Here is a 12893-nt window from a genome sequence, read left to right as displayed (position 1 = left end):
TAGTAACACCATATATGAAAAACAGATCAACCCTGGGATTTTCTAAACATCATTAATATTAAATAAACATTACAACCAATAAGTTAGATTTGTTTCACAAGATTGTGTGTCTAACTATCCCTGCCTCCCCTGTGTTAACATGTAGCTCGGCATGGTAATACATATACACTACCACCCACACATAAGCTACTTTCACACACCCCACTCAATACAATGGATGTTTACATAACAAGAAGCTTAGGATAGTAACTCCTACTCAATAAACAACAACATTGTATATGCACATTCTATTCTATATGGGTGAGGTCCTACAGTGAGGCACACCATGGGACCTGGGATTTAAGTCAGAGTTGGCCCATTACCCCAACACCCAGGGTACCACAACCCATCCAAGGCCACTGAGTTTAAGAAATTGCCGTAATGTAGCAAAACAACAGATCAGTATCGAGTGTCGAACCCGGTATCCTTAAGGTTACAATACAAGTGCCCAACCACTGAGCCAGACATCAACACTCACAAAACAGGATTGACACAAATCATGCTTAAACTAATAAGCAGCTTCAGCAACAACAAATCATACCAATTAATAAACTACATTTATTACGACAGTTATATTATCTAGTCTGCAGAATTTGGCAGTTCCTGACGAGATCTTGTGTGAGCCGACGTGCAAGACGGCTATTTTTTCGCACCTGTTATACTCTGCAGATTGGTATATTATAACTTTTTCTTATTACTGGGAAGTTTACAATATGTTTTGTAATATTTATTAGTTGTTATAGTTATACTTATGGGTCATTATATTACAAATATTACTTTAATTTAAAACTGCAGATTAAACAATAAGACCTTACAACCAGCTTCTAGTGCACTACTGCACACAGTTCTATATTTTTAGAAAACTTAGTTAAGGGGTATACTAGCAAAGAATTCTCCATGAAGTTACAAATTAAGCAATTTTTCAGGGGTTAGGCGGTAGATTAAACACTATCGCAACAATTGGAACACGTAAAAAAGTTTGAAATCTAATATCTATATTACTTTTAAAATTTCTTAAGTGTAACTTTTCAATAACACCCTATAAACTATTAAAACAACGAAATGTATATATCTACAACAAAATTATAACCTATATTAATCCAAGATGCATAAAACACAGATATTTTGGCTATGAATAACAATTAATATACACCCCAAAAATTGCGGCGTTTGTTAACATAAATTTTAGCAAAAATAAACCTAAATACGACGCTAATTTACTTACAATACCATTAGAACTTTACAAAATACCATAATATACGGTAAAAGTAACACTTACTCAATAAAATTTTACAAAATCTGCCCCAAAAGTCCCCTACCCTAAATTGAACAACAGGCTTTGCAAAACCAATCAACCGGAACTGGTTTTGCAGTGTTTCCAGTTACCAGTGATGCACAAATAATTACTTTTCCCGCTATAAATAGAATTTCCGGTGTTTAGTTAATTTATATACGGACTCTGGTTAATACTTGAGGGTTTTTTTATGCAAATTTTGTAACTGGCAAAAACTAACATAATAATATTTCTTTTTATTAATATATTATACAGTAAAACTTAACTGTAATAATATTTATTATAAAATGCAGTATTAACTGTCTAACAAAAAATCATTTGATTTGATTTTAATGAACACTGGTATTATAATTACAACCCGCATATATAAATAAGTCTTTCATTCCTTCCGCTGTATTACGTTCACCCAAACCCGGTGAAATGGAACCATACATAAATACTTGAATATTATTCGTATTTGCGGAAATGGGACCATATTTCTTATATGCAAAATTTACTGACTTTCTCCCAGTTTTTTCTTATGAATATTTATTCGCGTACTCACACAACTAATATTGCAACATGGTGAAACACAGTTCCGCATTAATTTGGCACAGGGTGCGTTTTAGCGGCGGATTGAAGCGAGATGGAATGAAGGGAACTATAACACAACCCCCTGTAGTTATACGGGTATGTGGCGACGATAAACGCGTCATATATAGTGGGCATATATACCTTCACTAAAAGAGTGTTTTTCAAATACAGACTACTAATCAACCAACCTTTTTATAACCAATCAAACCGCTATGTTTCGCTTCGGTTAGTTAGGGGTTAATGCGACTTGATTGGTATATATTGCGTGGACGTGCGTCTTACAGAAATACGTTGTCACCGAAACGTAACAGAGCGATTTGATTGGTTAACAGCGGGGATGGATGCGTAGTAGTTTGTAGATATCTGTATAAATACCCATTGTAACTTTAATGGGGGTGTAAAAGTCCCAAATACGACGAGAATTTAGCGAGATATATATCATAGAACGCACCCGCTTTAAGAAAATCCGTTTTGCAATAAAGTCATGCGTGCATAGAAGAAAGTTACTTTGCAAGATATTTCGTGGTCTAATTACCGCGAATATTTGGTCTCAATCATCGGAATTGCGAAACTTTGCAATTGGGGTTAGGAATAGGGGGTAATAGGTAACGGGTAACAGGTCAGAAATTGGGGGTTGAAGTTGGAGAAGGGAAGTTGGGGTCAAAAACTCTCGATATTTTCTCAATAGCGGATACCTTCAATAATATACACCCAACCCTAATAATTGTACGGGCGGCATAGAAATCACAGTGAAAACTTTTCTAGGGGAACGAGTTATTGGAAATGTGTCACGTGGTCAAGTTCACCCAGCCATGACCTTGGACTTGAAGATAGATCGCTCAGGTTCGAGTGACCGCTACTTTCGGATATGACGTCACAATCGTTTTTCTGGTGTTGATTGTGATGCATTTGTGGGCTTGTGACGTAATAATTCGGTATCGCGTTGTTGGTGGGGGGTTTCATGATAGGCGCCATTCCTGGTCCCAATATTTGGGGGCCGTCTACGTAATCGTAGTTTCGTGTCAGGTTGGGGAAACCCCCCATGTCGGGAATACTACCAGGGGATAGATAAGCATGGTTGGAAGATTGTTGCGGGTACGGGACTTCCCCAGGTGCAAAGCAAGGGGATTCACCCATCATGATACCGTCGTGAGGTGGCGCATTGTGCTCGGGAGCAATAAAGTTGGATTCTGGAAAAAAAATAAATGAATTTAACTTTTTTTGCATTTTTTGAATTTAACAAACAGTTGCCGTTTAGTTGCTGTTTTATACAAATACAATAACTCATATGAAGACATTAGCTTACCAATTTGTCCGTTAGTGGGCGCCCTACCAGGGCTTTGAATCGACGATGGTATCGGGATAGCTATACGTGTGCCACCAGGAGAGCTAGAGGGCCGCTTACGGTTGCTATGGCCACCAACACGACGCTTACCACCGCTGGGCGGGGAGTCTGGGTTTGGTCGACAATGAGGGCCACTAGACGGCGCCCCTGATCGGAATAGCTCTCCCCAACGTTGTCGGCCTGTGTCTTTCTTTAAACGTTTTTCTTTCGCCCTTCTGTTTTGAAACCATACCTGTTGTGTAGGAAAAAGGGTTATTTATTTGTTTGTTTGTTTATTATAAATATCAATATTTAAAAAAAACAGTCGTTATACCACGCCAACTCCTTTTAAAGCCGTGATAACATAAATAAAAGAACACTGGTTAAAAAGCGTGGCTTCTAAACCCAATTTTATAATCACTCGACACACTTATGCAGAATATACGTGTCGATCTGTTAAACCCATATAGTAAGCAACTCACAGTGGGTTCCAAATATTAAACAAAAAAGATAAGTTTTAATCAATTTTCCACCTGTACTACTCTCATGAGCACGTATTTCCTAATTTTGTTTTATAACAATGAACAACGCTCTTTCGGGGTCGTGAGGATTCGGGCATATCAAACGCTTATATTAATTAAAGTAGAAATAGATTATTTTCTCACCTGGACTACTCTCATGTCTAACCCGGTGTCCGAGCTCAGCTGCTCCCTCACGTGGCGAGCAGGTTTCGGGCTTTGATTGTAAGCGATCTTCAGTGTTTCCAGTTGCTTAGCTGTAATAGTGGTGCGGGGTCGCTTTATACCGTTGTCCATGTCAAGATCTGGAAACACTGAAAGGTTAGAAAGGAAATTGGGGTGTTTGGGTTTATAATAGGTAAGTTATTTAAATAAAAATATATATGTATAGTAGGGTGGGGGGAGATGGGACACCCACATAATATCCAAATATCCCGATCGTGTTTTAAACAATTGACAATGGTTCATGGGAGTCGTGAGGATACAGTTTTATATTTCTTTTGAATTTTCTTTGTTTACTACTAAATGGGACGAGAACATAGAATGAAAAGGTGTCCCATTTCCCCCCACTGTACTATATGTCCTTTTAAGCGGTATTTACGCATAAGAATACGGATGCTGGCGTACACAGAAAAAAGCTGGGTGTAGATATTTCTTTGTTTGTTCTTGTAGGCGGCGTTTACACTACAGCGCACAGCAAGTAACATTCAACGTCGTATTTATTTCCCTAATCCAGTTCCAGCGTTTTATTTTAAACGCCGCTTAAGCGACGTCGTCTTAAAAGCCATCAATACTCCAACGCCATCTGCGCTACCATCGATCCATAGATTAAGCGCCGTAACTCCACTAATCGGATGATCGGGAAATCGATCGATATTTGGCCAACCTTGGAGCCTTCAACCCCGGCGGGAAATCCGCTTCGACCTCGATGTCGTGGTCTGGGATTTTGGGATAAACACCGACAAGCGAAAGCGTTTTAATCGAGCGCCGTATGTTGGGGGGATTGTTGCGAGCGCGACTTCTCTATGACGTAGTCAATTGTTTCTATTATCATTGTTTCGCGTCCTAATCGATTCATGAGCCGCGAGGTGTATTATCACGTCACAATCGAAACTATGACGTCACAATACGAAACTATGACGTCACAATTCAAATTTTATGCACAAACAATGCCTAGTGTCATAAACAAAGATATCGGTATTTAATCTTGTTTAAAATTGGCTGCCAGCGCGATTTTTAGAAGCTGTTGCATTGTCTGTTTAACTAACGATGATTGTGACGTAGGCGTCCATGACAATTCTACACCAATGTTATAACTCGACAGCGAGCGTGAGGTTTATATTAAACTTACCTCTTGACTTTGCATGTTCGTAATCTTTCTTACACACAAGCCGACTATCATCCAGCAAATAGAATTGGTCCCCGGTGCCCAATTGCTCACTACACATGAAACATCTGAAGCATTCTAGATGGTACACGTTGTCCTGTGCCCTCCTAACCACTTGTGTGGGGGGAATGGCGAGTTCGCAACCGGAGCATTTGGTGCCGAACCTCCTGAAATAAAAGGAGTTAAAATGGTTTGTAAATTAATAAAAATTTTAAGGGTTAATTTTGGTTGAGGTGAGCTACTCTGTAGTGTAAATGATGCTTATTTAAACAAATGGCATCATTTAATTTTGGGCTTTAAGTTTGTGGTTAATATATGTTATATTATTTTGTTTATTAACAGTTAATTAGGTTTTAAAAGCAAAAATTATTTATATAAGTTATAATGTATAAAGTATAGTTTCAAGTCACAGGGTAAATCCGCTCATAATATTTTTAAATTTTTAAAGTTCTAACTCTGGTCATATATTGGTCATGGTTTTAATAAAAGTTTTACCGAGTTTTAAATTGAAAGCAAGCCCGCAATTAAAGTTACAAACCTAAACATTATGCGCATAATACGAGGGAAATATATTTTAGGTGATAATAAATATATGCGGGGGCGGTGAATTATTAAACAGGGCATATATATGTGAACATTTCTGAGTCAAAATACGGGAATGTTTAAATAAATCCCATAGCTGAATATACGCGGCTAAAACCGGCGCGAAAATGAAATTTAAATTTAGAACAACCTGTTGTAGGCAGAAGTTAAATTAGATTCAAAATTAAAATGACGTGAATAGAAAATTGGCGAAATTTTAACGCTTTGTTTTTAAGCCAATGCAAAATATTTGTAGAAATTGATAAAATCAGGAATAAAATTCGATGACAAATAATAAAACGAGTTATTTTGTTTTAAGATATTGCTTTATGAGTGAAAGCTGTTTAAAAAATCTATGCAAACGTATTTAACAAATTCTTAATTTGGATTATATAAGAATCTTAAAAAAAAAAATTAATTAAAATATTACTAAGATCAATTCAAGTTTTACTAAATCTTTGATAAAAATATTCATTTCCAAATATTAAGCAACTAATTAGGTTAAAAAATATAGTACGACCTTATCAAGCATAGAAAACAATCTACATGTTGGGACAATATTTCTTTTATAAACCTATTTAGGTCTAAGTCCCCTATAAGAATACCTTGCCGTATAAAGAACCTCGCCCACATATAAATACAGCAAGATAAAAAGCGACAAAAACAACAAACATTTCACTTACTTGAAGAAATCTTCCTTGCAGTAAACGTAACTACCGCGAGAAAAACATTTATCGGTCAGTTGTCGCCCACAGTCGTTGCATTTTAAACATTGTGAATGCCAAGGTTTGTCCTGTACTTTGAGAATATACCGGTCGAATATATGGTGGTCGCATCCGGTGCATTTTGGTATCTTGGCTGTGGGAATATGGAACGGTTAATTTAAATATATTGTATGGTTGGTTAAGCCGGAAATTCAATATACAAATATCATATATATATATATATATAGCATAGGTTGGGCCATGTTTTAAGCCTATATTTATAATTTCTATTTATAACCGTTTTATATTTTAACATAAATGTCGTAGGTTGGGGTAAGATGGTTTATATTTCAATCTCCTTTATCGTCCCATTTGGTAGCAAACATAAAATATTTACGAAATTATATATCCGTATCTAACACCGTATCCCTAATTACTAAAACACGCCACTTACAAAGAACTAACAAAACGTCACTATAATCTTCTGTGACGTGCGTTTCGACTTCCATTTGCCAACCGACGACCTCAGGTCGCGAAGCCAATATCGGCGGGACAACGGCCCCTGAATCCCCGCAGGTGGGAGATTTCATACCCGATGTTTTCGAAACTTTCGCGTACGGGTGAAATCGCGACGTCATGATTCTTGACGTCATACCGTTACCTGGCGACGGCAGGTTCGTAAGTTCATCGAGCGCCTTAGTATCGAGAATCATTTTAATTGTAGAATTAACTGTAACAAATTGATCGATTGTTCTTAACAATGGAATACAATCGCGACGTCGCGCAGGTTTATATATTCTAGAATCCACTTTCTTTCTTAAACAATTAACGCCTCGCTTTGATCAGCGGGATATCGCGCTTAACAAACGAATTACGCGCGCTTTGATGACGTAACATCTAGACGTCACAATGCAAACAGCGGTGTTTCTCATGACGTCATAATGCGGTACAGACGACGCAGCGAGAAGGATGACGTCAGGTGTACGTCACAAGTACGTAGTATCCGTTTTGGTATTTGCATTTGTGATGTGTCGGCGTGACGTCGTTCAAAGTGACGTCATTCGGAAATTACGTATTATGTTTTGTTTGAAGATCAAGCTGTGATTGGTCGGTTTGAACCGGAACATTATGACGTAACAATGTAATTCATTACTAAACAAATATTTGACAATATTAGTTAGTAGTTAAGCGTGTTGTAACGACTGTCGCGTTTCTCGCCATATGCCCTGTCTTTTCGTTTTAACTATTTTTTAATCTTCGTTACCGTAACCGAAAAGATAAATTTAGCATCCGTGTTAAATGATAATTTGTAAGCGGCCTTTTTATACGATAACTAAGATCATATTAATTAAACAACGAAGAGAAGAGAATTAGCAGCAAATGACAGTAGTTAAAACATGCTAGGGGTAAAAACTACTGAAAAAATTGTCAATAAAAACGTGGCTGCTAACATACAATAAACTCACAGTGAGTTGTATTTAAATGTAAGCTGCAAAACCCAAGAAACATTAAATAATAGCATTTGTTTGAATATCCAATTATATTTGTCGCTACTTTAAGAAGTCCAGTTTTATTATTGAGTTCTAAAAATGTAAATTGTCCCGCGGTAATTAAGAAAGAATTCAAATAATTGAAAATTTGAAATCCGCCCAATGACAACTTAGTAAGTGTGATGTCATAATGTCATTAATTATCCAACCACGAATCGTCACAGATGTAATTATGTCGTCATTATACCCAGCATGAGATAACAATTAAACGACGCGAGAATCGAAATCAATTCGTTGAATACCAGCACCATGTATAACGCGCCGTAATATTTAGGTTTTGGTGCAAACATATTTAGAATATCTATAAATATTACACTATATAAGCAATCATATTATACTATTGGTTGAATGGAAACTTTGATTCATAAATTTCGCCAAAATAGTCAAGTTGTGGGTTAAGATGAATATCTTTGGCACATAATATCCAATATCATACGTGTTTTTTACACAACTAACAACGCTATTTTAGAGTTGCGAGGATACGGTTGAGTAAATCTGTAAATATTCTTTGTTTATTACCAAATGGGACGGTATGAATACATGTACCATCTTACCCCAACCCATAATCCTATAAATACAACATCAGCAACCACTGTAAAGAAAACACGAAGACGCCATTTTCGTTTGTTTAAAATATTCTAGAATCAAATATTTATGACGTAGACAATGGATGGACACAGGTGGACAATGGTGGTTGTTTACGTCACAGCCCTAACAGGTGAGGTGCACGCGTCGTCCATTCGGCGGATGAATATTAAATGAGAAAATAGTTTCTGTTTACTTAAAGTGTCTCCGCCAATTACGAAGGGATTTTTTAAAGGAAGTTAAAAAGATATTTATTTAGTTTGAAACATCTGCCCAACATGAGTTTAGCATCCAATATCTGGGCTTTATTTTTACATAAAATGTCATATTACTGTGGGATAGGATGGACACCGTTAATACATAATATCACGTATTTTCTAATCGTGATTTGAGTTTTCTTCAGCATTGATAATCAACATAGTTTGAAACATCTGCTCAACATAAGTTTAGCATCCAATATCTGGGCTCTAATTTTACATAACATGTCGTATTACTGTGGGGTAAGATGGACACCGTTAACACATAATATCCTGTGTTTCCTAATCGTGATTTAACAAATTACAACACCCTTAAAGAGTTGCAAGGTTAAGTAATTCTGTAAAATTTCTTTGTTTAATGCCAAATGGGACAAAAAATAGAATGAAATAGACTATCCTACCCCAACCTTCTATATAGTCAGTTGTATAATAAGTATAATCCAATATACAAAAGTCGTTTCAATTGAAATTTTGATACTAAAATGACAGCACATCGTATCCTAACCTAATATACAATAAGGTTATAAACGTCTATATTACAGTATAGCGTGTACATAAACTGAAAACATTATACATTTCAGGAATTTGTTTTATCCCCAAATTGTTGTGTGTAGATCCATAATATTAACTTTATATATTTTGTTCCCCAATGGGTAGTCGTTATTTTGTAATTTTATTATTTTTATAGAATTTATATAAGATCTCTATGTAAATTGGCGCAAAACATGGAAATATTATACTTTTATCTATATACAATAGAAATATAACATTGAAAATAAATTATAACATTTTATAAAACGTTATAATTTCGTATTTTCATTTTTCTTTACAAATAAACACCAATAGGCAAGTACGTCGCCATTTTGAAAATTAAATTACAGAATTTGCGAAGAAAATCAATGTTTTTCCAAAAGTTACTCAAACTTTTTGTCAAAATCCTAATTTTGTTTATTACAATATAACATAGTTACCTATAATATGGTTAAATTTCAATTTTGTTGCAACAATTGCCATTTAAACTAATACAAAGCGCAAAGTCTCGTTTATAAAACCAATTTCTTATATTTTAAGCAATATTAGCTATACATTGTATATACTTGTAATACATAAATAAATTTTCAATCAAACTTAGCTTCAAAACAGAATCACAACACCGCTTTAGTTACAAAATGATTCAATATGACGTTGCGTGACGTCACAAACAGGTCGATCGACATTAAACCCCATTTGCTGATTAATCTAAATCTAGTGTTTCCAGACTATTTTTAAATTTAAAAGCAAGCAATATTAAAACATTGGAAACACTTTTATATAAACAAAAGACAGTTACTAATACTACTATAACATATATTTGATGTATTATTCAAAAGTTATAACATTTAAAAACATATTTTTAACCTTGTGAACTATATCTGGCAACACTGTTCTGCGCTCCGGCAAAAAGCGATTACTATAATTTCATCTGCAGAAGGGAAGCGGCAGGAACATAAACTAATTTGCGAACAATTTTGATGCCCTGGCCGATATAAATCGTATTTTATACAAACTAGATTAGCAATTATTTAACAAACACACAGCTTTACCCTGGCAAGACACACACACAATTCAAGCCACTGTACGGCAAGGTAGCAGGTTTTGTACAATTTTTGTCAGTTTTGGCTCAAATTTTAGCTCGCAGCTCGATTTTTAGTTGTATTGTGTGTTATTTAAGTTATACAAGACGTATAAGTAGGCCTATACAGTTTATTCTATCATTGTATATAAAGTTACGTCAAATAAATAAGTTTACCTTTATAAAAAACGCATTTTTACCAAATAATTTAGAAACTCGCTGTTTAGAATTTTATACTGCAGTTTTTAAAGATTTTTTATTATTTTTTAGAGTTTTAGGTACGATGGATTGGTTAGGAACAGCTAGTTAGCTAACAAAGATTATTTGATCTTGTGAAAATTGTAGCTATAAAATAGATAATTCGTAATTTTAATTATTGTAAGTTCCCGTATAATTGGAATACTATATTCAACACTACTGTATCTTGGATTCTTTGGGTAATAGGTCAATTTCTCCTTTATCTCTGGGTATTGGGGTATTAGGGCACCGTAACTCTGGTCTAAATCCCAAGTCCTTAACAACGACCTAACCCATGAATACAAATGCGGGATTTATGAACCAAAATGGAATACTGAAGAAAATGACGTCACAATACCTTGTATTCGTTGATCGGACGATAGAAGCGCGAACAGCGACCCAGCGCTGTCCGTTTGTTTCGAAGAGGTTTGGGGTAAAAAGGGGTTCTGCGGGGATTCCCCTACTGTGGTAACGATCCCCGAGTCGTTGAGGTCGGGATGTGATTGGATGGAGCTGGTCACGAGGTTGGTGACGTCACAACTTGATGACGTCACCGATTGCGTCATAGAGAATAGTTCTTGCAGCGATGACGTAGGAAAGTCGTGTTTTCGATCCTGGAAATCCCCACTGTGACCGGAAAGCAAGGATGTTGAAAAATCTAAATCCATCAGCGAGTCTCTGTCGTCATCACAATCGACCACTATGCCGTCATCGTCGTCGTCATCATCAAAATCATCGCCTACGTCATAACCTACGTCATCGTCCACATATTGGTCAAAATCGTCATCTTGATTCACGTCGGATTTTTTATCATTGTCATCCCATTGTTGCGTCGATAAATGCTTTCTGTCTTGGTGGTACGCAATATCCGGTTGGTGACGTATACTTCCGGCTGAATTTTGATGAAACTCACTTCCGGTCTGCATTGTCTACGTTCCTGCGATAGTATGACGTATTAATGTGACGTAATAATGTTGTAACTATAACGTTGTTACTTCTGCTACCAGGCATAACGTGTTGTAGACATTTTAATCGGATGTTTCGTCCGACATTCGAGCAATAGGATTAACATTTTTTATAGAAAGTTTATATTGCATTGTTAGGTCTGGTAGCAGAAGTAACAGACACGACTTGATCGACTTGATCGGGTAATGGGCAAAATGGTCTAAACCCCTAAACCTCGATAAGTACTTCACCCTTATAGAATAGAATTACATCATAACACCTTATGTTACGAAACACGCTAAGTTTCCTTTCGCGGCCGCGATTCCAATCGTCAAAGCTGCCATTGTCGTTCGCGTCGAAAACAATGGATGCAAAATGGCGGCGATTGTGACGCAGTTGGCACGGCGACTAGATTGCATTATGTAAATTGAAAACGATGGTTTGCTTTCAAAAACCTTCAGTGTATTGGATTTAAAATCATTTTCGAAATACTTCCGAAATTTAACGAAATTTTACGAAAACACCCGAACCGGAAATTCAACTCCCAAAATTTCTCCGAAAAATTCCGAATTTTTCCGAAGTATGAAATGTAACATAAAACCGCCTTAAACGCAAAATAAATAATAATTCGTCACGTAAACTTTAAAACGGGCAATTGGCGTTAAGATCTCGGGAGCAAATCGCCTATTACATTATTCATTACTAACCAGCCTCGCATGTAGTTTTTGGTTAGTATTTTTGCATACATTTTCATTCATTCACTTCCCCTATTACATTATTTATCCACACGTACACGATACACATCGCAAGCGGGGCGGAGATAATTTTATTCGAAATTTTGCTTCTTATAAAACAACAGTCCACAAATAACATGGGTGTTTCAAAAACCCCAAAACTTTATGACCCTTAATACCCATATAACCCAACACCCACAATTCACCATACATACACGAACATAAACTACCATCATTCCAAATTTTGTTTTTTATAAAAACCACAACCCAGTAATAGTACAGGTATTTTACCCACAAACCAAATCACCCGCAACCCCATGAAGGGCATCCAACGCATGTACATCACATAACAACGATACGACCACCACTATTTAATATTCCGCTTCTCATATAAATCAAGAAGCCGCAAATATTCCACATGAACCCCATCACCCCTAACCCCCTACCATTCACACTTTACCCATTATTACTAAACACAAACTAACAATACCACAGACCAAGCACCCGATACTTTATTCACTTACCCAAATACACAGGGTACACACCTGACCC

General features: G+C 36.3%; 1 protein-coding gene across 2 annotated transcripts; it reads right to left on the bottom strand.

Annotated features, from left to right (window-relative positions):
• Positions 1-956: 956 nt before the first annotated feature.
• LOC149725940 (LIM/homeobox protein Lhx3-like) lies at positions 957-11599 on the bottom strand. 2 transcript variants are annotated; one of them, XM_089891412.1, is made up of 6 exons: positions 11021-11599; positions 6401-6575; positions 5100-5302; positions 3896-4053; positions 3213-3483; positions 957-3096 (listed from the first exon to the last, which is right to left on the bottom strand). In XM_089891412.1, exons 1-6 carry the CDS (start codon positions 11586-11588, stop codon positions 2681-2683), a joined length of 1791 nt encoding a protein of 596 aa, XP_089747538.1. In that variant the 5' UTR covers positions 11589-11599; the 3' UTR covers positions 957-2680. The 2 variants fall into 2 exon arrangements, with proteins under 2 accessions (XP_089747538.1, XP_089747539.1); XM_089891413.1 differs by lacking the exon at positions 11021-11599 and adding an exon at positions 6876-7159.
• Between the last annotated feature and the right edge of the window lie 1294 nt (positions 11600-12893).

This window comes from Ciona robusta, chromosome 13, assembly GCF_009617815.1.
Source record: "Ciona robusta chromosome 13, ASM961781v2".
NCBI classification, from domain to species: domain Eukaryota; kingdom Metazoa; phylum Chordata; class Ascidiacea; order Phlebobranchia; family Cionidae; genus Ciona; species Ciona robusta.
This window is presented reverse-complemented; position numbering and strand designations above follow the sequence as displayed.